This window comes from Bos grunniens, chromosome X (genome assembly GCF_055505025.1).
Source record: "Bos grunniens cultivar Pamir isolate PY7600 chromosome X, Bosgru_T2T1.0, whole genome shotgun sequence".
NCBI classification, from domain to species: domain Eukaryota; kingdom Metazoa; phylum Chordata; class Mammalia; order Artiodactyla; family Bovidae; genus Bos; species Bos grunniens.
In genome coordinates, this window is record NC_141194.1 from 7,590,114 (window position 1) to 7,617,291 (window position 27,178).

At 45.8% G+C, this 27,178-nt stretch overlaps 1 protein-coding gene across 7 annotated transcripts in view; it reads left to right on the forward strand.

Moving 5' to 3' along the window:
* CLCN4 (Cl-/H+ antiporter 4) overlaps positions 1-26,929 on the forward strand; it is a 72,835-nt gene extending 45,906 nt beyond the window's left edge. For 5 of the 7 annotated variants that reach the window (XM_086386876.1, XM_086386879.1, XM_086386878.1 and 2 more), the window contains 7 exons: positions 1,517-1,723; positions 1,824-1,904; positions 2,980-3,525; positions 4,909-5,095; positions 6,166-6,564; positions 13,187-13,403; positions 22,601-26,929. In XM_086386876.1, coding sequence (XP_086243002.1) covers positions 1,517-1,723; positions 1,824-1,904; positions 2,980-3,525; positions 4,909-5,095; positions 6,166-6,564; positions 13,187-13,403; positions 22,601-22,691 — 1,728 coding nt within the window. In that variant the 3' untranslated portion in view covers positions 22,692-26,929. Of the gene's footprint in view, positions 1-1,516; positions 1,724-1,823; positions 1,905-2,979; positions 3,526-4,908; positions 5,096-6,165; positions 6,565-9,745; positions 9,819-13,186; positions 13,404-22,600 lie in introns of all 7 variants that reach the window. The other 2 variants (XR_015158543.1, XR_015158544.1) reach the window with 1 other exon arrangement.
* The last annotated feature ends 249 nt before the right edge of the window (positions 26,930-27,178 follow it).

Genomic DNA, 27,178 nt, shown 5'->3' on the forward strand with positions numbered 1-27,178 from the left:
GGTGATGGACAGGGAGGCCTGGAGTGCTGCAATTCATGGGGTTGTAAAGAATCGGACATGACTGAGCGACTGAACTGAACTGAACTGTGGAGTCTGTAAACTCCCTGTGCCCATGATACACCTCAGATCAATTACATCAGATTTCCGGGGGAGGGGATTAACTAGTCCTCCTTGGTTTTTAATTCCCCAGAGGATGCTGTTGAGCACCAAGCTCAAGAAGGACTAGGATAGCTATTCAAGAAAATGATTGCTTGGCAGAGCAATGCCCACTAGGAGGCACTTTGATGTTATGTAAACATCCTGACAGTGACAAGAGCTGAGATTGTCCCATTATGCATTATACAATGGGAAAATGGATACTGACCACAAATTTCACTGGCTGGCTCACTCTGTGTCTAATGAATCTCTGATTACAGGCTTGTAAATTGCTAGCTAGGCAGTAAACATTCACTTCATTTCAGCCAATCGTGGGAGAGGTTGAAGATAAAATGTTATTTATCCGTTGGTGATGCTTCTATATCCAGTGCATGCGTGTATGTTCTGTCATATCCGACTCTTTGTGACTCCATGGACTGTAGCCCAGCAGGCTCCTCTGTCCATGGGATTTTTCAGGCAAGAGTACTGGAGTGGGGTGCCATTTCCTCCTCCAGGGGATCTTCTCCACCCAGGGATCGAACGCACATCTCCTAAGTTGCAGCCAGATTCTTTACCACTAGTGCCACCTGGGAAGCCCAGGCTTTGTGAGTCAAGAGGCAAAATTGAGGAACTATTCTCACTCACAGCTAAGTCGTGTTCGACTCTGCGATCCCATGGACTGCAGCACACCAGTCTTCCCTGTTCTTCACTGTCTCCCAGAGTTTACTCAAATTCATGGCCATTGAATCAGTGATGTCATCTAACCATCACATCCTCTGCTGCCCTCGTCTTTTACCTTGTTTACATACTACATTTAAAAAGATTAAAAGCTTAGGTTTTAAAGATCTTAGCTTGTGGGTCATACGAAAATAGGCTGTGGTCTGCATTTGGCCCAGTGGCCATAGTTAGCCAACCCCTATCTAAAGTTCCATTGATATTTTATTGTATTTGCTTTGCAACAAAGCTAGCCAGATGTCTCTTTATCTTGGCCATCTTTCAATAGTCAAAAATAAACAGTTAAAATCAATAGATACATGTATCTTTTCAACACAGCAGAGGGTAACCTGCATAGGATAAAATGCCATACGTAAAATTAGGCTGATAACTACTTATTCATTCCTTGAATGATCTCATTACTCCGGAATTATTAAGATTTACTATGCAGTGAATTGTCTCGGGGGTTCCATTAATGTATAAAAGTAGGCATTAATATAAATTATAATATCAAATTATAGCTAAATTACCAACAAAAGCAGCCTCTGTTCCATACAATTTAGTGAATCTCAGCTTGAAAGATGCTTCTGGGAGGAGGCAGGTGTTACTTTCCTGGCAGAGGCACTCAGGCGGCTCACTCCCCGACCTTCTCCATCCTATGTTTCAGATAAAGACCATCTTGAGTGGCTTCATCATCAGGGGCTACTTGGGCAAGTGGACCCTGCTGATCAAGACTGTCACGCTGGTGCTGGTGGTGTCCTCAGGCCTGAGCCTGGGCAAGGAAGGGCCGCTGGTGCATGTGGCCTGTTGCTGCGGCAACTTCTTCAGCAGCCTTTTCTCCAAGTACAGCAAGAACGAGGGCAAAAGGCGTGAGGTGAGCATGCGCAGAGTGAAGCCCCATCCTCTCCGGGCTTACCTGCACCTGCTGACTTTCCCGAAAGACCTGGAACTGACGGGACCTCTTTGCCTCACAGGTGTTGTCAGCCGCGGCCGCTGCTGGGGTCTCCGTGGCCTTTGGTGCTCCGATTGGGGGTGTGCTTTTCAGTCTGGAAGAGGTGAGCATGGGCAGTGGAAGGGCCCCGTGGTTCTGAGCACCGAGAAACACATGGGGGGTCAGCAAGGCAGGAGGCGTTCTTCTTCAACTCTCTTGAGGACTGGATCCAAAGGAGGGTTGAGAGATTCCTACAACTCATGAAGGAGCCACAGTATTCTCTGTGAAATACCTTTTTTTAAAGTCTTGTTTTAAAAATTGCCAGTGTGATTTTGAGGGGGCAGGGTGGAGATTTGGTCTCCTGTCTCTTCCATAAACAATGTAATGAATAAACAATTTTTATTTTTTTTGTCACCAGAATGGATCTAGTCCAGTGCTCGGCCCATGTTGTGTGTCAAGAGCCAGATAGTAAATACTTGAGGCTTTACATGTCTCGGCGCCTGGTCCCAGCCACTGATCTTGGCCCTTGTAGCTTGGGGGGTGCAGCAGACCACATGGCCGTGCGCCGCCTGGCTGTCTTCCAAAAAGACCTTCCTTGTGAATGTTGGAGTTTGAATTTTCTATCATTGTCAGCAGATATTGTCCTCGTTTTGAATATTTCACGTCTCAAAATATTCTTTTCTCCCCAAAAAGTATAGTTGATTTACAATGACGTATAAATGTCTGCCATATAGTGCCGTGATTCAGCTACATATATATAGATTCTTTTTCTCCCTGAACCATTTAAAAGTGTAAAAACCATTCTTAACTCGTGTGCCCTCCAGATACAGCTGCTGAGCCAGGAGTTTCAACCCAGCCTCTGTTGTCTAAAGAATCAAATCAGAGGTTGATTTTCTTTTAGGAGGCTCTCTGTGTCATAAACAGAATTATGATACAGTGTTCTCATTTCTCTTATAAAATAGCTCAAATGCACCTTAAATGGTATCTGTTCCAATTTTAGACAGAGTCCTTTAAAATATCTTTGTTCATGTGTTTGGGCCTTATTTACACCACTGATTGAGGAAGTAAGTTCCTCCCATTTTTGATTTGAGTATGACTTTCATGGCAAATGCCAGCAGGGGGCTGCTGATCAGTGGGTCTGGGGCCCTGGGGCAGCTCTTTTGTCTACCAGTCTCTTATTTTTCACTCGTTGGTCGCAGGTCAGCTACTACTTTCCCTTAAAGACCCTGTGGCGGTCCTTTTTTGCGGCCCTGGTGGCAGCCTTCACGCTGCGATCCATCAATCCATTCGGGAACAGCCGCCTCGTCCTCTTCTACGTGGAGTATCACACGCCCTGGTACATGGCTGAGCTCTTCCCCTTCATCCTGCTTGGGGTCTTCGGGGGCTTGTGGGGGACCCTCTTCATCCGCTGCAACATCGCCTGGTGCCGGAGGCGCAAGACCACCAAGCTGGGGAAGTACCCAGTGTTGGAGGTCATCGCGGTGACTGCCATCACCGCCATTGTTGCCTACCCCAACCCCTACACACGCCGCAGCACAAGCGAGCTCATTTCCGAGCTCTTCAATGATTGTGGGGCCCTTGAGTCCTCCCAGCTGTGTGACTACATCAACGACCCCAACATGACGCGGCCCGTGGATGACATCCCCGACCGGCCAGCCGGGGTTGGGGTTTACACGGCCATCTGGCAGCTGGCCCTGGCGCTGATCTTCAAGATCATCATTACCATATTCACCTTTGGCATGAAGGTCAGTGAAGGGGAGGGAAGGTGCCAGGGGTGGGGGGCAACCCTGTCCTTCTGAAGATGGGACCCCAGAATCTGATCATGCCAGGAGAAAGGGGGAGCTGAGCTTTGCTGAATGGTCTCAGGTGCCGGCCACTTGACATTCTTTCAACAAACAAAAAAACAATGCTTTTGATAAACAGTAAGCCTATGGAGTAGAGATTTTTAACCCCATTTTATAAGTGAAGAAGCTAAGGCTCAGAGTGTATCATTCATACGGAGATGTGTACAGCTTGGTGAATGTTCACAAAATACACTTGTGTGACCAGCACCTCAGACCAGGAGCAGAACACTGGGAACCTTCCAGAATTCAATTCTGTTCCACGGCAATTGTTTTTGTGGTATTTCTATGAATTGTTTCTTTTTAAGAAAGTCTTGAGAAGCTGTGTACTTGGATGCAGTGGTCAAACACAAACCTGAATTTTTGCCTTGAGAACAAGGAAGGATAGACATTATTAAAGGTGACTGTGATGCAGAGGGATTTATTTTCATTCTGGTGCCTGCTGGGAGAAGTCTGCTTTGAAGTCACAGGGGATTAGATGAAGGGGGGTGGGGATAAGAGATGTTCAAGGAATAATTTCCTCAGGAATGTCACACAGTCTTGAAATTACACCGGAGGATCCAAACTTAACTTGAATTTGGTTAAAGACCCACTTCCATCCTCAGATTCATGACAATCGGCCAGGAAGGGGTTGCGGTTCATAAATGCAGCTGCCGGTCACAATTGGCAGCCATGTGCAGTCTCTGAACAGAGTCAAGTCTGTTCTGTACTACGTGTCTGATGACTAGAGAGATGAACATGTATTCTCTCAGCAGAATACAAAACGTGCTATTACTGAGGCCTTTCGGTTTATATAGTTTCTCTGACAGGTGTTTGGCTGCTGTATTTTCAAGAGGGCAGTAAGTCCATGACAAGGTTTTTGGAAGATGCAAGACAGGTCCACTGATGTTTTTAGCTTTTCCATTGTCATGCTGTGGCGTGACATTTCATTTTAAAAGCTGATCTGAATGATGGGCGAGGGGAGAGAGAGTGGTGAGTATCTGAAGTGACAGATGCGCACTTTGAATGTTATTTGCAGTGGGGCTTATCATCCTTTAATCCACAGCAGGCAAACCAGGCCAGCTTTTGAAGGCGAGGAAATGAAAGTGTAAAATTGCATTCTCTCCAAGTCACAGTAGATCACTGGTCCACGGTTTCCCAGTTGACCCATATTTTGAAGCGTTGCCCCGCCTTTGAAGACTGAAGGAAGACACCAGCTTGTTGAGGGAGGCCGAGTTTCCTGGGGGGGTGTGGCGGCGGGAATGGGGACCCCTTCCCTCATGCATCTTTCTCCTGTGCTCCCTGCAGATCCCATCTGGCCTCTTCATCCCCAGCATGGCTGTGGGGGCCATGGCGGGCAGGATGGTGGGAATCGGTGTGGAGCAGCTGGCTTACCATCACCATGACTGGATCATCTTCAGGAACTGGTGCAGGCCCGGTGCAGACTGTGTCACCCCAGGGCTCTATGCCATGGTGGGGGCTGCAGCTTGCCTAGGTACTGTGTGGGCGTGGGTGTGTGTGTGTGAGAGAGATGTGAGTAGCCCAGGGCTTTTCTTTGCTTAGTCATCCAGGGACCCAGGCTGATGGGATCTCTGCCATCTTGTCACTGTACCATCTAAAACAGTGTGTAGGCAGCAGGGAGCTGCTCAGTATCCTAGAATCTATGGGACAGCCCTCCCCTAGCCCCACCCCAGTGAAGGAAGAATGACCCGGCTCCAGCTGTTCCTCATTGCAAGATCAGGAGTTAGTGTGGATTCTTCCTTTGAATACCAAGGGACACAAGGGTGGGCGCATCTCCTGTCTGTTGTTTGTCATCATTTAACCGCTCAGTTGTGCTTGACTCTTGGGACCCCGTGGACTGTAGCCCACCAGGCTCCTCCATCCATGGGATTTTCCAGGCAGGAGGACTGGAGTGGGGTGTCCTTTCCTACTCCAGGCCATCTTCCTGACCGAGGGATTGAACCCACGTCCCTGCATTGGCAGGTGGCTTCTCTACTACTGAGCCACTTGGAACATGGCTGCCTATAGCCTTTAGAAATCTCTACCATTTCCAGCTTGAGGGGTTTGGGGAAAGAGCCACATGTACTGAGACAGAAACCTGCAGAGCCCATATAGGATCCACTCACCAAAATGCAAAGGGTGTGAAAGTGAAAGTGAAGTCACTCGGTCGTGTCCAACTCTTTGTGACCCCGTGGACTGTATCCCACCAGGCTCCTCCATCCATGGGATTTTCCAGGCAAGAGTACTGGAGTGGGTTGCCATTTCCTTCTCCAGGGGATCTTCCCAACCAAGGGATCAAACCCGGGTCTCCCGCATTGCAGGCAGAGGGTGCGGTCCTGGGTGAATAGACAGCTCACTGTCACTCACAGGAGGAGACCCGGACAGATGGGACTTATGGTGCTGATGCGAGGCTGTGTTTACCGAGGTCCGAGCATGGGCACCGTGTAGGACCATTCCTGTAGAACAAGGGCCAGGAGGACGGAGCCGGCTTGTCGGTCTCCAGTTTGTGTCCTCTTGCAGGTGTGGAGTGGAGTCCTGTGATTCCCTTCCTCTCTTGTGTTGCAGGTGGTGTTACCAGGATGACGGTGTCATTGGTGGTCATCATGTTCGAATTGACGGGAGGCCTCGAGTACATCGTGCCCCTGATGGCAGCAGCCGTGACCAGCAAGTGGGTGGCCGATGCCTTTGGGAAGGAAGGCATCTACGAGGCCCACATCCACTTGAATGGGTACCCGTTCCTGGACGTGAAGGACGAGTTCACCCACCGCACACTGGCCACTGATGTCATGCGCCCGCGGCGAGGGGAACCACCCCTGTCCGTGCTCACCCAGGACAGTATGACTGTCGAGGACGTGGAGACACTCATCAAGGAGACTGACTACAATGGCTTCCCTGTGGTCGTCTCCAGAGACTCAGAGCGCCTCATCGGCTTTGCCCAGAGGAGAGAGCTGATTCTTGCCATAAGTGAGTAAAGCAGGGAGTCTCCAGGAACAAATGTGCCCCCAAATTCTCCAAGAGGTTGGAGAGGGTAGATGAGGGTCAGAGGGCTTCAGGCCAAGCTGAAGGCTTGTTCGTTTCACCTGGGGATCTGGCCAGACTGCAGGAGGTCTGGGGAGGTACCTGCCTGCTAAGTTGCTTCAGTTGTGTCCAACTCTTTGCGACCCCCTTGACTGTAGCTTTCCGGGTTCCTCTGTCCAGGGATTCTCCAGGCCAGAATACCGGAGTGGGTAGCCTTTCCCTTCTCCAGGGGATCTTCCCACCCCAGGGATCGAACCCACGTCTCTTACATCTCCTGCATTGGCAGGTGGGTTGTTTACCACTAGCGCCACCTGAGACCCTGCATTTCTCCCAAGCTCCCTCTTTTATCCGATCAAACTGTAATGAAAAGATCATAAAATAACTATCTCGTCACTGTACATTAGGAGTGCATGCTCTGAATGGAGCAATCAGTGAGCAGCTTTGCTACGACACTTGAAGGCTGTGCACCTGTAGCTCTGACCTGAATTTATTCAAACTCTTGTGGGAGGCCAATGGAGTAGGGTGGCTGACAGCAGCAGTGACCAGTAAGGAGTGCGATCATGGTGTCCCCCTTCCTGGGAAGGGCACCTAGCAGGACACAATCCCTCAATTAGTTCCCATTTAATGAAACAGTGAAACCCCATTTTTGTGAATGGGCCAGCGCCCATGGACTTCCGGGGGGCTCACTGACCTAGATGCTGAGTTCTTTGCCTCAGAAACCTCTCTCGGCACCGCTCAAGCCCTTCACGTCACTTCATGATGTCATGTCTGGTTCCAGCAGGTCAAGTCACGTGGGTTCCATGTGGGTCAAGTCAGTACTGTGGGATGTTTTTCCTCCTCACAGGCTAACTGGGCGAGCTGTGCCAAGGGGCAGGCTATTCACTTGGGAGAGGAGAGAGGAAATGGTGCCCAGGTGTTTGTTATGTCCCAGAGATGGGCGGCTCAAGCCTAAGGTCACCTGTCGACCTATGGATGGGCACCTTGAAAGGGGAGCAGGAGGCAGAAGGATTACAAAGACAGGCCTAGGTGTGAGTCTGTGAAGGCCCTGGCAGGGAGGAGCGCTCCCCTCATCCCGGTGGTGGTGCTGCCAGACCTCCTGATGCAGCCGGGGTAAGGAGGCACAGAACGCATCCTCGGTGCGAGGTCAACATGAATGCCCTCCTGCTCAGCATGTCCCTCTGTCTTGCAGTATGCTGGGGGCCCATGGCCTAACTCCCGTGTGCCCTTGATAATTGAACTTCCAGAACGTTTATGAAGTTTGCCTCAGGGACTTTTCCAGGTGCGATGGCAAAGCACCTCACCGGGAACATACCTTTGCTTATCCCCGCCCTTTGTTAACTATTTCTCAGGCTCTCCATTTGAATTTCTAGAACATTTTCACCATGTTAAATAGCTTTTAAAATATTTTTAAAGTATCTTCATCAAAGGCTTTATAAAAATAAGTTTAAGCAGGCTATAGTGTCTAATTTTAGCACGTTGCTGAAACATATTTACCTCTTTCCAAAGCAACAATTGATTGTATGTTTTAGACACAAAAGCACATTTGCTTTCTCTTTATTATAGGTCCTGTCACTTAATAGGTAGGTACCTTTAGGCATGACTATAGCCTTATAAATAATGAAATTAAAAAAAAAAAAGTTGTATAGTAGGTTGGGTTTGTTTTAAATTAGTGTAATCAGCAGCCTTTAAAAAAATTTATTCAGTCCCTAAAATCTTTTAAGCAAAGGTTGAAATTTTAAAACTCAAGTAATAAATGTCACAGAATCCATTACCTATTGTGTAGCTGCAGGCACACCTGCTAGGAGACAGCTTACTAATTTTGCTGAAACCCATTACTGTAATCAAGTGGGAAGCAGTAATTGTCATCAACCAGTTTGAGAAGAAATATCAGCTTGCCAACTGAGTGCTCTCCTAGAAGCTATGTTTGAAGTGTTTGGAGAGGCAGCATGCAGTGTAAATAGTACCTATATGCTTTCCATTAGATGGAAAATAGTATGAAAGCTGCTATTTACATGGTTTCTGGGAAGGTAAGTTGTCTTCGGGTGTGAGCAGTCAGAAAAGCTGTTTTCCTTCCAGAAGAGTCCAGTACCCTGGTGGAGTGTTTGTGGAATGAGATGCCCTTTTGTGGATACAGAAAAAGGACCTGAGCATTGAGCTAGTAGGGGCTCCCAGGTGGCTCAGTGGTAAAGAATCTCCCTGCCAATGCAGGAGATGCAGGTTCGATCCCTGGGTCGGGAAGATCCTCTGGAAGAGGATATGGCAACCCACTCCATTATTCTTGCCTGGAGAATCCCCCTGGACAGAGGAGCCTGGTGGGCTACAGTCTACTGGGTTGCAGAGAGTCTGACTTGACTGAGCTTGAGCACAATTGAGCTAGTAATGATTCCAAGCCAGTTTCCCTTCCAGGGAACTCAGGAGCAGAGATTTTAGATAGGTCCAAGATAAGAAAAAACTGGTGCATGTGTACTAAGTCACTTTAGTTGTGTCCGACTTTTGCGACTCCATGGACTGTAGCCTGCCAGGCTCCTCTGTCCATGGAGTTCTGCAGGCACGAATACTGGAGTGAGCACCCTGCCCTTCTCCGGGGGATATTTCTGACCCAGGGATCAAACCCAAGTCTCTTATGCCTCTTCATTGACAGGTGGGTTCTTTATCACTGAGGCACCAAGGAAGCCCAGTAGATGAGACAAAGAACAATTTTTTTTTTTTCTTACGTGTCATGTTTAAAATAGTATTTAAGTTGCTCCTATGAAGCTGGGAATGTTGTATTTCCAGTCCATCTCTGGTATGCCAAACCATAGCTGCTGTCTTTGTTGGAGAGCAGCTAGTACATGTGGCCCCCTTCACCATCACATGCACGCAGGGCAGTATATGGCCCTGGGCAAGGTCCTGGGACATGGGACTTGACTTCTTGGCAGTGATGCGGCTCTTGCTGCATTCAGCAGGCTCAGGCTCTTCTCGTCTTGAATTCTGCAATTAAGTGAGGACAGACCCAGAGAGGACTCCATGGGAAGCCACAAAGATGATTAAAGGGATGGAAAGTTAGAATCATGGGCCAGAGTTAAGGGAACTCTCATTTTTTTTTTTTTTTTTTTGCCTGGTGGATGATTTGATGATGATTCTCCAGCGTATGGAAGAGGCTTGCTTACAAGGGCTCTCTGTCCAGAACTGAGCACCAAGAAACGTGTCTGATCTGTTGGGTGAGCTCTTTGCCCCTGAAGAGATTTCTTCCTGGGAGCGCTGTTAATGATGGGAGAGGCCATGTGGAACAGTGGTGTCATCTGCTTCTTTCTGCTGGGGATGAAAACATATGTGCAGAGGGACTTCTCCATGCCTTAGAAGCTATATGCATGCTAAGTCCTTAAGTTGTGTCCAACTCTTTGTGAACCCATGGACTGTAGCCTGCCAGGCTCCTCGGTCCTTGGGATTCTCCAGGCAAGAATACTGGAGTGGGTTGCCGTGCCCTCCTCCAGGGGATCTTCTGACCCAGGGATTGAACCAGTGCCTCTTATGTCTCCTGCATTGAGGTGGCAGGTTTTTTTTTTTTTTTTTTAACTACTGATGCAACCTGGGAAGCCCTTATAAGCTATAATTTGTCACAAAATAATCTACTTTTTCTTCTAAATAGTTTTTACTTCTTTTTTTTTTAACCACAACAGCTTTGTACTGACCGCCACTATAGTTGCTTCTACTTTTCCTTTTTAACCTTTCTTGTTAGTTATGTGTGTTTTATGGAAGCTTTTATTTTTTTAAACTTCAATATCTGGCATCTGCCTAAGCTTTTTTAATATTAAAATTGTTTTAAATTTCGATTTTTTATTGAAGTATAGTTGATTTACCATCTTGTGTTACTTTCTCCTATACAGCAAAGTGATTCAGTTATTCATAGATATACATTCATTATTATTCATATTCTTTTCCATTATAGTTTATCACAGGATATTGAATATACTTCTCTGTGCTCTACAGTAGGACCTCATTTATCTGTGGAAGCATTTTTAATGAACAGGATGATACAGTATTACCTCCCTAAAAATATGATTAGAGTTTCTCAACCATTGACATTGGGCTGGATCATTCTTTGTTGAGAGGTGCTTACCTTTGAACTGTAGTATTATCCTTGTGCTCTACCCTGAGGGTGGAGGCAGAATTACTCCCAGTTGAGAACCATTTCTCTGAAGCCATTGTAGTAACTTGTTGAGTAGCTAAGTCATGTCCGACTCTGCAACCCTATGGACTGTAGCACACCAGGCTCCTCTGTCCTCCACTATTTCCTGGAGTTTACTCACATTCATGTCCATTGAGTCAGTGATGGCTATCTAACCATCTCAGTCTTTTACGATTTCTTGGCCTGTGACAGTGTGTGACATTCACTTCATCAACACTTTCCTCATTACCCTCCGTGAACCTGACATGATGATCATACTGCTGCTAGCAAGTGCCTTTTTGTTGACTGCAGCTGGGGCCTTTTTGTTCAGCAGCGGAGAGCTCAAGGCTTTCCTCTAATGCTTCCTTTGTGAGATAGACTGTGTTGTGTATGGGAGGCACAGCCAAGGGCACTGATGGTCAGTAGACCTACTCACTCATTCATTCAGTTTGAATGATTGACTCATGCGTGCATTTGGCAAATATCTGTTTTGTGTCTGCTGTATTCTAGGCGTTGTCCAGGCACTGGGAACACAGCACTGAGCAAGAAATAACAGAGCTCAGTGCTGTTAGAATCAGGGCTTCTAACTCAATCAGTATATTCAGAGGCAATAGAAGCTTGTTATTTATTTCAACAACTGGATCCACAGTTGGCTAAGTTGTATTTAGTTTTATGAGGGGTTCAACAAATCCATGTGATCAGTTCCTGATTGGGGTTTGTGGCTTGATCCAAACCTGATGTTCAACTGGGCTGTTGAAATAGGTGAAATTCCTGTTATGTGGGACTTTGAGAAAATCAATCTGTCTATGAAAATGAGTAGGCTTCCCTGGTGGCTCAGATGATAAAGAATCTGCCTGTAATGCGGGAGATCCAAGTTCGATCCCTGGGTCAGGAAGATCCCCCTGGAGAAGGAAATAACAACCCACTCCAGTATTCTGGCCTGGGAAATCCCATGGACAGAGGAGCCTGGTGGGCTGTATTCCATGGGGTTGCAAAGAGTTGGGTACGACTGAGCAACTAATGCTTTCACTTTCATGAAAATGAGTAGTAAGTGTGTGTTGACTGTTGCTTCTCACCTTAGTGTTTCAGGAGAGATCTGTCTTGATTTCGGAGAGAAATGTGTAGTGTGTATTGTGTGGCATCTACATCTGCAAACACGTTGTGCACCAGTGTCATCTGGTATTTGGGGTTGAATCTCACTCCATTTGATGTAACTCAATTGAATCTGACGCACATACTGTGCAGGCATTTGCCCAGCGGGCCCTCTGTTCCCCTTTTAAACAGAGACCCCTTTTCAAACTCAGTCTGACCCCGAATGCTGCCAGTTTTCCATTAGAGTATTCTGTGGCAATAAATGGCTTTAGAGCCAGCAGTTAGAATTTTTATTTTTCAAAGAACAATATAGGTGAATAGTCGTCTTTGAGAAGGCAAAAAAAGTGTATTATAGAAACCAGAATCCATTTTAAGGCAAGCCTTGCTGTACCTTTTCCCTAACCTTTTCCCATGAACCAAAAGAAAGATTAAAATTCCAACAGAAGGAAAATCGCCTTGGAGAAATATCTGGAGACCGATGGATTTATTTCATGTGTGACTTAAAATAGCCTGGGTTTCTGGTACCACATAAAGCTGTATTTCTAATGAGTTCCTGTTACCCTACTTTTTCTGCAGCTTTTTTTCACATGGGCCTGTCTACAGATAGAAATAGGCTAATTGTTACCATAACAGTGTTACTATCTTTCTTTGTGAAATCCACAAAATGGCCCATTTTTTTTTAAGAGAGACAATCCAAAGGATTGGCGGTGGGGGAGGAGTGGGGAATGCAGCTTTTCTAGGGCTATTTTTTTGGTCCCAAGGCTTATATTTGGAATTAGGCTGTGTTTCTGGGCTATAAGTCTGGGATGGTCCTCTTGGTTTCTTGTTCCTTTCAGGATTTATAAATGCCATTTGGGCTCATTATAAGTTAGTTTGTGAAAACACAACAAAGCAATGTATTAAGGTCATTGGGCAGCTCATTAGGTTCTTTTTTTTTTTTTTTCATGTCACAGTTCAGCCCCTGATGAGGTGTGTTAGGAAAGCAGGGGTGCCCTGGCGTCCAGGCAAAGGCAGTGCATTCCCAGGAAGGAGCCATCCTGCTCAGGCCCATCTTGCAAGTCTTTGCAATGGATGATCAGGTCACACACAGCAGGGGAGTCTCGCACAGCATTAGCTTGAGAGAAAGAGATGCCAATTCCACCGCTGTTTGACTGAAGCCCCTCATTAGGAGTGTACAGTTTGCCCTCTGTTCCTCTTCTGTGTGGGATTCGAGGTTGTTGGGGAGGGGGAGTCGTGTATGGCTGTGGGTGGGGTGGGTTGGGCTGGGATGGGGAGAGGGACTCCACACAGGAGTCTTGTGCAGCTCACTGTCCTGCTGGCCCCTTCCAGAGAATGCCAGACAGAGGCAGGAGGGCATCGTAAGTGACTCGGTCATGTACTTCACTGAGGAGCCCCCCGAACTGCCGGCCAACAGCCCACAGCCCCTGAAGCTGCGTCGCGTCTTGAACCTCAGCCCTTTCACGGTCACCGACCACACCCCAATGGAGACGGTGGTGGACATCTTCCGGAAGCTGGGGCTCCGCCAGTGCCTGGTGACCCGGAGCGGGTGAGTGGCCGGACCTTGGGGGGCACAAGATGAAGGGCCCATGGGAGGCTGATGGGGACCAGGGACCAGTCCTCCTAAGAGATGTCAGTAGGCTGTGGCGAGTGCAGGAGGAGATGCCAGCAAGGCTTGGAGGCAGGCTTCCAAGTGGGGCTGCTGTCTTCTGCCCTGAGGCTGAAGTTTGAGTCTAAAGGGGAGGAGCCCATGGGGAGGGGCTGGGGCTCCCTACCCCAACCCCCACAGTGGTCCAGGTTCCTGGAGAAGGTTCACCCTGTTCTGCTAAAATGAGCAAGGAAAATCTCAGAGCTGATGAGGAAAATAGCTTGAGGCACACGATGCTCCAACATTCCATCGGTGACACGCTAAGAAAGAGAGATAGGAATCTCATAAAAACTGTCGCACATTTTTCACACATGCAGTGGTTGAGAAGAAGGATATCAGTCCCTTCACCTTGAGAAAGCCGTGCAATTGGCTTGTGGAAGCGGGCATGGCGAGGGCTGCAGCTGGGTTTTCCCATGCCACTGGGTGCTACATTCTGGATTTTTCTCATAGACAAATGACCACACACAAACGTGAGGTGCACATTGTGCTCAAGTTGTTCCCTGATGCACCAGCCTGTTGAAAATGACTTGACATTTTCCAGTGTGATCGTAGAGCCATAAGCTTTGGTAGCTCGTGGCTTGGTCTCTGCCACAGCAGTATTGCTTCCGCACCGTGTTATCAGGAAGCAGAAAACCAGTGCTGTAGAGATCAAAGGTTCATGATGGTGTGAGAGGTGCAGTGCCCTGTGGGCCGTGCCTTGGGCTCAGGGGCTCTCCCTAAATGCAAGGGCCTCAGAAGCTTGGGTGGAGGAAGGGATTGGTTTGGTTCAGGTAGCTTGGAACCTGGGATTCTCTGCCTAGTTGATTGCTTTATGGGCTGGAGGTGGGAGGTAGGGTATGGGCTATGGAGATATTGGTACCTGAAATAGCAGTTTTGGCCTTTAGGATCCTGAGGCTCAACTCTCTGACACAATTTCCAGGGCTACCTCGCTCCTGGTTAACCCAGCAGTTCTCAAGCAGGGTGATTGGCCCTGCAGAGATTTGGGGGTGTCATAAGTGGAGGGGGCAGATGCTGCTACTGGCATCCAGTGGGTAGAGACCAGGGATGCTGTTTAACACCCTCCAGTGCACAGCACAGCCCCCATCAAAGCAAAGATTTGTCAGGCCCAAGTGATACTCCTGTTCCAGCTGAGTGTCCCTGGGCTGGCGGCCCGGGGTAGCCACAGAGCACACCTCACTTGGGCTTCCCAGGTGACTCATGGGTAAAGAATCTGCCTGTAATGCAGGAGACAGGCAGATGCAGGTTCGGTGCCTGGGGTGGGAAGATCCCCTGGAGGCAGACATGGCAACGCACCCCAGTATTCTTGCCTGAAGAATCCCCATGGACAGAGGAGCCTCTATCAGCAGGCTACAGTCCATGGGGTCGCAAAGAGTCATCCACGACTGAGCGACTGAGCATGCAGCAGGCACCCCTCAGTTGGAGAGATTTCTTCCTGCTGCTTTGCTCATGGCGGGCAGCACAGGTCTCTGCAAGGGGCTGAATTTGCACTTGATCCAGAGAACTCCTAGCTGACAGGATGAGTGTCCTTAGCTCTGACTGCAGCTGGTGGGTGTCTTGTGCTTGAGGAGGGGCAGTCAATGAACAGATGAATAAGCATTTGAGGCTAGAGATTATTTTCCCTGGTGGGTTCTTTTTTGGTCCAGCTGTGCAGCTTGCAGAATCTTAGTTCCTAGCCCAGGGATTGAACCTGGACACACGGCAGTGGAAGTGCAGTCTTAACTACTGGACCGCCCAGTACTTCCCCTCTACTGGCGGATTTTAAAGGCACCCAGTGGTTCTCAAACCTGAGCAGGCATCAGAATCTGAGAGGAGTAAACCTTCAGGTTAAACCCCGAGTACCAGGCCCTCCTGCAGTTACTGATCCTTCCCATCTGCGAGGGGCCCTGAGAATTGTACTTGTAACCAGCTCCCAGGGGCTACCGCTGGTCAAGGTCCCCACTTTATAAACGACTGAAGCCCACTGATGTGTGCTTGAATTTCCAGTGCTCGGCAGAAATACCACTGTGATCACCCATGTCGTCTCAAGTGTCTAGCAGTTTCTCTTTCCCTTTAAAATAATAATCCCACGTCAGTTATCATTGGAATTTTCAGTTCTGGCAGGAAATTCTGCCCTTGACGCCTGCTCACACCTCACGGAGCCCCATGTGAGGTTTTCCTGTGAAGATCTGGGTGCTGAAATTGGCTCCGAATGTTCTGTGAGAACACAAAATCGCTCTCACTCTCTCTCGCTGTATATACTTTAAACAAACACAGATGCTGATACGTTAGCGCTGGCAGGAGATCCTTGTTTGCGGGGCCTTTCATCTCCTTGGGCTTTGAGCCAGGGCAGGCCCGGCTCAAGCCAGCTCATGTTTTTGATCTGTTCCATCACCATGTACCGTCCCAGCTCTTGGCCGAGCCCCACAGCTCGTACCCTTGACTAGTGTAGTCTGAAGGACTTCTCAGGGCCTGGGCTCTATGGTGATCATGAAACCAGACCAGGAGCCAGAGAAGTCTTTGTCCTCATAAAGTTGAAGTCTTGGAAGCGTCCAGTGGCCAATAGTGAATTTGGGATTTTCCCCATAGAGGATCTAGAAAGAAAAAGGGAGCAGAGAAGATGCTAGGTGGGCCTTGAGGTCCTGACCAGGGTGGTCTTCTCACAAGAGCCCCGGTGCTCTAATCTGAATTATGTTCATGGTCTTAGATAGACTGTTTATCATTCCACAGATTCACTTGAACTGCTACCCAGAGAGGCTGGACATCGAAACACTTGATTTAGATCAAGTAGGGCGTTTCATACCACTAACAAACCCCCTTGGATTGAATGCTGCTTCCTTCTGGGAGGTTGCTTATCTTTCTTCTTTTTTGATATTTGAATGGCATCACTGACTCGATGGACGTGAGTTTGAGCAAGCTCTGGGAGTTGGTGATGGACAGGGAAGCCTGGCATGCTGCAGTCCATGGGGTCACAAGGAGTCGGACATGACTGAGCGACTGAACTGGACTGAACTGAATTTCTTTCGCAGGCCAGGGCACAATTTATGCCTGAACCCAAGGCAGCTCCTGAATCCGTATTTCCCCAGAACCGTTACAACCAGCTTGACTTTCAGACATTATAGTTACCAAGCTTTAAGACAGGGCTGTCAGGACTGCAGATGCCTAGTGTTTTGATACTGTCTTAAGGATGGACATAAGGAAACAAAACCCAGGCTTTATAGATACGGGAAGGGTGCCTGTGTGTGTTACAGTTAAGTTCTTGTCACTTTGCAGACGCTACCAAGTCTTTTTTTTGAAAGCAATATTGGTTTCTTCAGCATCTTGATGAGCTTCTATGTGAGGGAGAACTGGAGGAGGCTCAAAAAGTGTTACAAAAAAGAAAATCAAGGAGCTTGTCATCCACCAAGGAACATGGATATCATCCAGTTTGAGTTATGTTCTCCAAGTGTTCTGAAGCGTGGTGTCCTGAGCCAGGCTTTCAAATACAAATGTCCGTAAGGACCGAAGAGACTTTTAAGCTGAATGACTGTCTGCTGATTGGTGGCCCCCAGCCTCAGAACTCCTTCCACCTCGGATGAAAAGGTTCTTCCTCCTTTCACATGCTGCTGCTTCTCTGATGATCACACCTTTCTTAGTTATATATTATAGGCATAAGCTGCTTGCCTTCTAACTATTCATTTTTTTATTTTAAAGGGAGTTGAAGGACTGTTATGGACTAAATTTTGTGTCCCCAAGCCCCAAATTCATACACTGAAGCTCCAGCCTCCAATATGGCTGTCTTTGGAGACAGTGTCTGTATGGAGGTGTGTGTATGCATGCTGAGTCGCTCAGTCATGTCTGACTCTTTGCGACCTCATGGACTGTAGCCCACAAGGCTCCTCTGTCTGTGGCATTTCCCAGGCAAGAATACAGGAGTGGGTTGCTATTTCCTCCTCCAGGGGCTCTTCCCAACACAGGGATTGAACCTGCATCTCCTGCGTAGGCAGGTGGATTCCTTACCACTGAGCCACCAGGGAAGCCCACTTTAAGGAGCGAGTTAAGGTTAAATGAGGTCATAAAAGTCCCATCTCTAATCAGATGGGACTGATGTCCTTAGAAGGAGAGGAGACACTGGCGATGCCTGCATAGAGAAACAGGCCGTGTGAGGACACAGCAAAAAGGTGGCCGTCTACACACCCAGGAGAAACCGAACTGGCCAGCACCTTGATCTTGACCTTCCCAGCCTCCAGAACCAGGAGAACATACATTTCTGTTGTTAAGTTACGTAGTCTGTGGTACTTTCTTATGGCAGTACAAGCTGACTCCATCAGAACTCAGACTCACCTTGGCGGATTTAGGATAATAGCATCTTGTTTTATGGGGCATCTTTGATTTTACTGTATTTTTATAAATTTTAGAAATGTGTTTTAGTCACTGATCTATAAAAATGGTTAAAGTCAAGTAGCTCCAAATAGCTAGAAGGAAGAAAGTGTTAGTCGCTCGGTTGTGTGACTCCTTGCAACCCCATGGACTATAGCCCACCAGACTCCTATGTCCATGGGATTCTCCAGGCAAGAATACTGGAGTGGATTGCCATTTCCTTCTCCAGGGTGTCTTCTTGACCCAGGGATTGAACCTGGGTCTCTTGTGTTGTAGGCAGATTTTTTAATGTCTGAGCCATCAGGGAAGCTCAAGAATACTGAAGTGGGTAGCCATTCCTTTCTTCAGGGGATCTTCCTAACCCAGGGATAGAACCTGGGTCTCCCACGTCACAGGCAGATTCTTTAGCATCTGAGCCACTAGGAAAGCCCTACACAGCTGGAAGGAACAATGGTTCTTAGCTCTGTCCTCCTTTACCACCCCTGACCCTTCCATTCAGACAACCACTTTCTTCCCTCCTAAGAATTTTGTCTTCTTGAATTAATAGACTGTATTTTCTGAGCCATTCAGAATTACAAAATAATTGAGCAGAAAGTACAGAGTTCCCTCTCTGGTCCTTTCTGTTTCTCTTCCTGTTAACATCTTACATTTATGGTTTATATTTGTTGTCCTCAATGAGCCAGTATTGAGGTGTTATTATTAACTATGATCCAGCTCAGTGGTAAAGAATCCACCTGCCAGTGTAGGAGATGCAGCTTCGATCCCAGGGTTGGGAAGATCCCCTGGAGGAGGAAATGGCAACCTACTCCAGTATTCTGAGGAGCCTGGTGGGCTACCATTCATGGGGTCACAAAAAGTCAGACACAACTAAGTGACTAAGCAACAGTAACCATTTACTTTAGGGTTCACTTTTGGTGTTGTGCATCCTGTGGGTTTGGATAAATTCATAATGACATGTATCCACCACTGCAGTATCATCAGGAATAGTTGCACAACCCTAAACATCCTCTGTGGTCTGTGTGTCCCTCCCTCTCTCCCCTCAGCCTCTGGTAACCGCTGACCTTTTACTCTGTCCAGCGTTTTGCCTTTTCCAGAGCGTCATAGAGTTGGAGTCACACAGTGTGTAGGGGAGGCAGGGGGTGTGCATTGCAGGTTCCTCCATGTCTTTCCCTGGCTTGATGGCTTGTTTTTCTTTCTGCTGCTGCTGCTAAGTTGCTTCAGTCGTGTCCGACTCTGTGTGACCCCATAGACGGCAGCCCACTAGGCTCCTCTGTCCCTGGGATTCTCCAAGCAAGAACACTGGAGTGGGTTGCCATTGCCTTCTCCAATGCATGAAAGTGAAAAGTGAAAGGAAAGTCGCTCAGTCGTGCCTGACTCTTAGCGACCTCATAGACTGCAGCCTACCAGGCTCCTCCGTCCATGGGATTTTCCAGGCAAGAGGACTGGAGTGGGGTTTTTCTTTCTAGTGCTGAGTAATATCCATTGTCTAGATGGACCAGTTTGTTGATTCACTCACCCACTGAAGGACGTCTTCGGTGTTTCCAAGTTTGGGCAGTTATATTTGAAGCATACATTTTCTAAGACTAAGGACATTCTTTTTCATAACCATGGAGCTGTATGCAAAATTAACAGTAATTAAGTTTATCATTCACTATCTAGTTCATGTCATTTTCAGTCCAGAATTCCTTCAGTGTTCACACATTGCATTGGTTTGTTTTGCTTCTTTAGTCTCTATCTAGAAGAGCTTCCTGTCTTTTTTCCTTGTTATTTATGACCTAGATTTGTTTTTAAGAGTTCAGACCAGTAGTCCCACATTGTGAATTTGTTTGATTGCTTCCTCATGGTTTAATTTTTTTACAGTAGCTTCGGGCAATGTTCCAATATTGATGATGTCATAATGTCAGCTTTTCTGACTTGACTGGTGATAAGCTCCATCACTGGGATGAGGTGGTGATGGCCAGAGCGCTCTGTTATAAGGGGACATTTTTCTCTTTGTATGTAATCTGTGGAGGGATACTTTGAGACCATGTGCATTTTCTGTTTTCCAGCAACCATTTACGCAGTGGTTTGGGAATCCATTGATAAATGATTGACTAAACTAATGATTGCACTGAGGGTTGCAAAATGTTGATTTTCTAATTCTGTTGTGCTTGATACATTTTTTTCTCCAGTTTTTGAGACTATTGCTTTTAGTTGTAGTGCTTTCTTTCAGTTTTGTCATCTGTGTTGCCATTATTCTTTTTGTTCAGCATGTTTTTTTAAAAAACACTGTCAGCATTTTACCTGTAATATTTCTAAAGTTTCGTAGTCAATTATTTACTTTCTCTCTTGACAATGTATAATATTAAACATTAACTAAAATTTAATGTGGCTTGTTCTTTTAAACACTTCAAGCAATTTAACATAAATATGTTATAAATGTGATTATTATAAAACTTAAAACTAATACAATTATGTAAAGTTTAAAAATAAAATTAAATTAAAAATAAAATTCAACATTCAAAAAACTAAAAAAAAAAAAACTTATTACTGTCTTGTTTAGAGGTAAACTGCTGGCTAATTTCCAGTTATCTTCATTTTTTGCAGTTAACTAGGAAAAGCAAATTTGACTCAGTCACACAGAAGTTACTGTCATATCTGCTCTTTTTCTCTTTACCTTGTATTCCGTATGGGTGTTACTGAGAAGAAGGAAGAGAGTTACTACTATTCCTTTTCACGTATGAAAACTATATTAGATCCTCTGGACGTTCTATTTGTAATTAGTTTAGTATGCTTTTTATTAATGTATTTTTTAAATATAAATTTATTTATTTTAATTGGAGGCTAATTACTTTACAATATTGGAGTGGTTTTGCCATACATTGGTAGTATGCTTTTTAAGAAGCCTTACGTGTTTAGTTTTTGGCTCTGCTGGGTCTTGGTTGCTGCACAGGCTCTTCTCTAGTGCGGTGAGTGGGGGCCCCTCCTGCTTGCTGCGTGTGGGCTTCTCATTGCAGTGGCTTCTCTTGTTGTGGCACGTGGGCTCAGCAGTTGCGGTTCCCTGGCTCCAGAGCACAGGCTCAGTAGTTGTGGCATATGTGGGAACCTCCTGGACCAGGGATCGAACCCATGTCTTTTGCATTGGCAGGCAGATTCTGTACCACTGAGCCACCAGGGAAGCCTCTGTATCATGCTTTGAAAGGCCCTTCTTGCTCTTTCCCTCTCTCTTGAAGACGTTCCAGTGAGATGGAGGGAAAGAAGTCCCTCTCTGCCCCGGGGTGTGATAGATGGGGAAACTAACACAAGAAATCAATCCCTTTTTCAAGGTTAACGTCCAACGTGGTCATGGACAAAGAAGTCAGAATTCTGATCTTACAGTTTCACTGACCACTGTCCATTTCACCAGCTATACCTTACTGCAATACTGCTTTGAGTACTTGTGCCCCCATCTTCATGTTCACTTCCTATTAGTAAGAGATGAGCTTGATACTTTGGCTTTAATTAAATAAATGGCAGTGTAGTACAGCTTTGTTTTCGTATTTTTTGGTATATCATCATTTTTCACAGATAGGAGAAACCTGCCATTTAAAAAAAAATCTTTTCTTTTTCTTGGCTAACCCTTGTGTGGCTTATGGAATCTTAGTTCCTCAACCAGGGATTGAACCTGCACCCCCTGCATTGGAAGCAGAGTCTTAACCACTGGACCACCAGGGAAGCCCCAGAAACCTTTCGTTTTAATAGCCATACAATATTCCAGGGTGAGACTGCCATCCTTCTCTGTTCTCCTCTTCTTGGGGATGATGGAGATGAGGTGAGGTTAAGTTTGCAGTGGAACTTCTTTTCCCCGGAGACTTGTGTAATCCCCTTCTTTCACTCCTTTCACTTTCCCCAGGGGGCGTGATTTGACCCCAGCAGATGTTCATTTAAATATTCAATAAAACCGAGCAGAGACAAGGGCTGCCATGAACAGTTGTGCAAGTGTGTGTTCATGACCCAGGAACACTGTTCACATTGTGTTTGTAAAAAGTAGGAGTTGGACAGTTTACAGTATAGGTGGCCATATACCAGGGGCTCTGGGAAGTGGCATTGTTTTTGTAAGGAGACAGCCATGGAACTTTGGAAGAGGAGGTAATTTATATAAATAGTCAGACATGAATGTCAAACTTTACCCTTCCAGTAAGATAGATTTAAAATGGAACCAATTGTTATACTTAAAACTTCTTACACTTAAAATGCCTTACACATGGGATTTCTGCAGTGTGATCAAGTTTTGACATTGGCTTTTATAAGCCCTTTTTAACTGATTATATTCTTAAAAATTGGGTGAGTATATATTAGTCATCATAGACTTACCACATTAATAAGCAAGCCTGTAATATCAGTGGCCAAAAACAATAAAGATTAATTTTTCTCCCATGTCACTCACATCTAGTATGAGTTGCAGCAGGTGTAAGCTCTGCACCACACAGTCATCCCAGGGCCCAGGTCTTTGAATCTGATGGCTCCCAACTCATCCTCTGTGAACTCAGAGTCCTTTACTGGCTCCTCTGTCTGGAACCATCAAATGAGAGAGGAAATGTGCAGGTGACTTGGGAGGGGCATCGCTCACCTCCACCCACATGCCATTGGCCAGAGCTCTCTCAGTTGGCCCTACCCATCTGCAAGGATAGCTGGGAAATGTGGTCTCTCCCTGCGCCTGGGTGGGAAGAGCGCTGGGGATCAGAGAGAGATGTGAATCAATATTGCAAGACTGACCTTTTTTCTCTATTTTGTTTCTTCTCCAGGAGACTTCTTGGCATCATCACGAAAAAGGATGTTCTGAGACATATGGCCCAGATGGCAAACCAGGACCCTGAATCCATCATGTTTAATTAGAAACAAGATGGTAGTTTCTTTGAGAAAAATACAACTGTATCATTGGAAAGAAATAAACAAATGATAGTTATTATCCTAATGAACGGTCATGCACTGGGAGCAGCGGAAACAAAAGCTTTGTTTGAAAGGAAGGGGAAAAGAATGAAACTTAAAAAAATATACACCTATGAGTAGGCATTTTATAGCTTTAACCCCTTATGAGTTTCAAGCTGTGTTGTGAGTTTAGTAACTGCTGTGGGGGCATGTGGGTGGGGGTAAATGATGTGGTTTGTACAAGGATCTGGAACACAATTGCTGAGTCAAGAAACATTTGCCCCTTCTGTTGCAGGCTGGTGTTGGTAAAGCTTTGAATCTGAAAGGCCAAGGGGTATTGGCGTGTCAGTGTCCTTATTTATTGGTTCCTGAGGTTTGGCTGCTATGTTACTGAATCAGACTAAAGATATTTGCACTTACTTTGTTGGAAAAGAAAAAGAAATTAAATGTGAACATAGCGAAAGCTGCAAGTATGCTAGTGGGTTCACTTGTGATGAGCCATTGCTGGCTCCTGTTCTCAGCCTGTTTTATTGCTTATCCCTCAGTTTCTGAACCAAGATTGGGTCTTATGCCTTGTTGAATATGAAGAAAACATTTCTCTATGCAAGACTAGCATCTGGGGACTGCACGACGAACTGTTGGAGCATTTAGTGCTGTGCTGTTTCCTGCCACAGAAAGAGATTTGTCCTTATTTTGAGGGTATACATACCCATCATTGATTTGCATCTCCATTGCATCTGCTTCATTTATTGCTGTTGCCTGTGCATTCTTAAATATTGATCAGTCTAGCGCTTTCCAAGGGCCATGTCCTATATTCTGCCAGCTTGCCATAGTGACTTGAATTTCCAAATAGCATATACAAATGTCAAAACAGACTACCCAGTGTTAGTGCTTATTTTTCTTCTCAGATCTTATTAAATACGGCTGCCGAGAGGGTAAGGCAGATGAGTTCTCAGTGGGAACTCCTCCAAATGGATTGCAAGAGAAATACTAAATTGATTCTAAATCTGTTCCATTCTCCTCTCTGTAGGATGCAAAACATCCAGCTTTAATGTATAAGCATGCACTTTCATATTAGCAATCAGAGCACAGGAGGACAGAGTTAAATTTGAGACAGCCAATTTGAGCATCTTTGAGTTGAACGTAATGATACATTTATTCTTTTAGTCAAGACTTCGGTTGTGTCTGTGGGAAGGAATTAAGCTATGTTTCTTAGGTCTACTGGGTGATGTCGGTAAGATTGATGCCCCTTGTCCTTTCCCTTTTGTCTTTGTTCTTTCCTTTTCCCTGAGTCATCCTCATCCTTTTCAGTCTCATCATTGGCTCTTGATGTATTAGGTGTGCATTTGGCTGCAAATAATAGAAAACACACAGTGAAGAGTGGACTAAGAAACCTGGAGGTGGGCTCTCAGGACTGGGTATCCTTGATGACTCATGGCCTTTGGTACTTTTTCTCCACATCCTTACCCCTTACCCGTTGGCTTCCTGCCTCATAGTCACAAGATGGTCACTGACCTGCCAGATCTGATAACTGCTCTCTAAAAGCTGGAAGAGGAATGAAGAGGCAGGTGACAAGGTGTATTGTGTGCAGGGGGAACACAGAGCTTTCCTAGAGATGATTGGCTTACCTCCATTGGCTGAAATTCTGGTACCCCCCCACTGCACATGAGTCTGGGAAGGAGAGTATTTAGCTATGTAGGCATGTTGCACTCAGTGAGATTGAAATTCTCTGACTAAGGAAGGGGGATTGGCCCTTGGGAGGGGGATGGTGTCTACTCTATTGGATGCTGTCATTGTGTGTTTGTCATTGTTCTTCCTGCCATCTTCCCCCTCTGTCTTGCTGACCACATCAAACACTCTCCCGTGACCTTACAGCCCCCTCCCCTCTTGGATTCGACCTGGCACTCCCAATCAGAAGCCATCCTTTCTTAGCCCTAATAAAAATGTTTATTCTGGAGAGAAACCCGTCTATAAGAGGGTTTCGGTGAAACTTCTAGTAGATACAAGAAAATATACTGATGGGTTTAACCTGATTGAAAACTTAAAGGAGTTGAAGTCAGATCCTGCTGACAAAAGTATGGAAAATGTGTCTGTAATTAACTGGCCTCCTTCCAAATAACAGCAGACAGCCACTTCAGTGTGGAACGGTCAGTCTGTGGTAGTAGAATATACTCTTAGGTCCTATAAGAGAATGACATTTGTGGTCGCACTCATAGGACCTACGTACTGAGTGACAGATCATAATGTTTTGTTGCTGTTGAAGTTTCCATGGAACAGTGCGAGTGAAGCTGGATTCTCCTGGGCTTTCAGTCCTCAAAAGTCTTAATGTAGTTCCCCTCTTACTCCTATATAGGCTTTCCAAAGAGTTTTAGTCATAGCCTGGATTTATATAATCCAGGACACCCTGTTAGCTGAAACATGGAGCTTCAGAAGGGAACACAAAACAGTGAACAGACAGCCAAAGTTCAGTATAACCACAGAATTCGCCCTCCTCCAGCTGAGGCCTGGAAAGAGGAGAGGAGAGGAGGGGGGAGTTGACTCTGGGCCGAGGTCAACCATGGGCTCATGTCCTCTCCCCCAGTGCTTAGCTTAGAGTCAACTGTGGGGCTTAGGGCCAGCATTGGACAGCCAGGTCAGGGCTGGGATGGGGGGCTTGTAGCGCCACTGCCAGAGTCAACTGCCTGCCTCCCCTGGAGCCCTGACTAGCCACTGATCCTGGCCTCAGACAGACTCACAGGGAACATACCGCTGGGCCCTTTGTTGCACGTGGATGGGGATTCTGAAGTGCGCTGTATCCGCATGTAGAACTTCGTCCACTTTACCTGGTGATCTGGTGAACGAGATGAGTAACTCTGGAACTCTGACTCAAGTTGAATACTGTTTTTGTTTCTTTTTCCAGAACCAAAGTTTGTAGACATTCGTAGAACTTTCTGGGTTCTCTCTGAATAGATTTTTTATGTGAATAAGATATAAATATGTAATGGAAAAGGAGTTCCATAATGAGGCACATTGACCTACTTCTTGCTGTCTTTTTCTATCACTGAGGGAATGTATTGTAGATGGACAGATGGCAAATAAAGAGCATCCTGAGTGTGACGTGGATTTCTTGTGTTTTTCAGCACATCCCCTGGGAATGCCCATGTGCATGTAGCTTTTATGGAAAGGCAAGTGTGCTAGAAGCAAATCCATATTCAGTGTTTGCTGTGGCAATCTCATAGTTCTCTATTTGAAATTTCTCGATGACTTGATAAAGGAGAGGACATGTCAATAGGAATTTTTTTTTTTTGGCCCTAATAAGTCACAGAAACTGAAAAAAATGTCCAGCAGTTTGTTTCACTTAGGTGAGAACCGATTCCTTTAAATTATCAACACATGCGAAATCTGTTTAGCATTCATTGTATTCATTATTCCGATGCTGAGCTGGAAAAGGTGAGAAACTCAAGGAGAAGAACTATTGAATTTCAAGTAATTGTAATATTATATCTTCATTTTCATTTCACATGGGCAGCGTTTTATCAGACTCTGCTTCTAACTTTTGAAATGGTTGACATGAGGAGGGAACTTGTCCCTGTCTACGTTGGGGAGCATGAACCAGACTCCATTTTCACTGACGTGGGTCTAACTATTTATTCGCTGTCCTAGTTGTGCTGGGAAAGTAATATATTCACGTTTGGTGTTGGAATGATGATATAGCAATGTGGTTTTTTTTTTTATTTTAAATATTGTAACACTCTGTAAACATTGGCGAATTACTGAACATTGTATGTTTGAACTCTGTATTTTTAAAGAAACTTTTTATTTTATTTTTTAAAATTTTATTAGAGTATAATTGATTGAAAGTGTTGTGTTAGTTTCAGGTATACAGCAAAGTGATTCAGTTATACATATGTTCATTCTTTTTTAGATTCTTTGCCCATGTAGATTATGACAGAGTGTTGAGTAGATGAATTCCCTGTGCTAAAAAGAAGGCCCTTGTTGGTTATCTGCTGCTGAGTCACTTCAGTCGTGTCGGACTCTGTGCAACCCCATAGACGGCAGCCCACCAGGATGCCCGGTCCCTGGGATTCTCCAGGCAAGAATACTGGAGTGGGTTGCCATTTCCTTCTCCATATATTAGTGTGTGTATAGCTTAATCCCAAACTCCTAATTTATCCCTTCCCTCACCTTTCCCCTTTGGTAACTATAAATTTATTTTCAAAATCTGAGTCTGTTTCTGTTTTGTAAATATGTTCATTTGTATCTTTTTAAAAATTAGATTCCAGGTATGCATGATACCATATATTTCTCTTCTGTCCGACTGACTTCGGTCAGTACAACAGTGTTTAGGTCTATCCATGTTGTTGTAAATGGCATTATTTCATTCTTTTTCATGGCTGAGTAATATTCCATTGTATTATTTCTTTATCCATTCCATCTTCTTTACATCTTCTTTATCCCTTCCTCTGTCAGTGGAC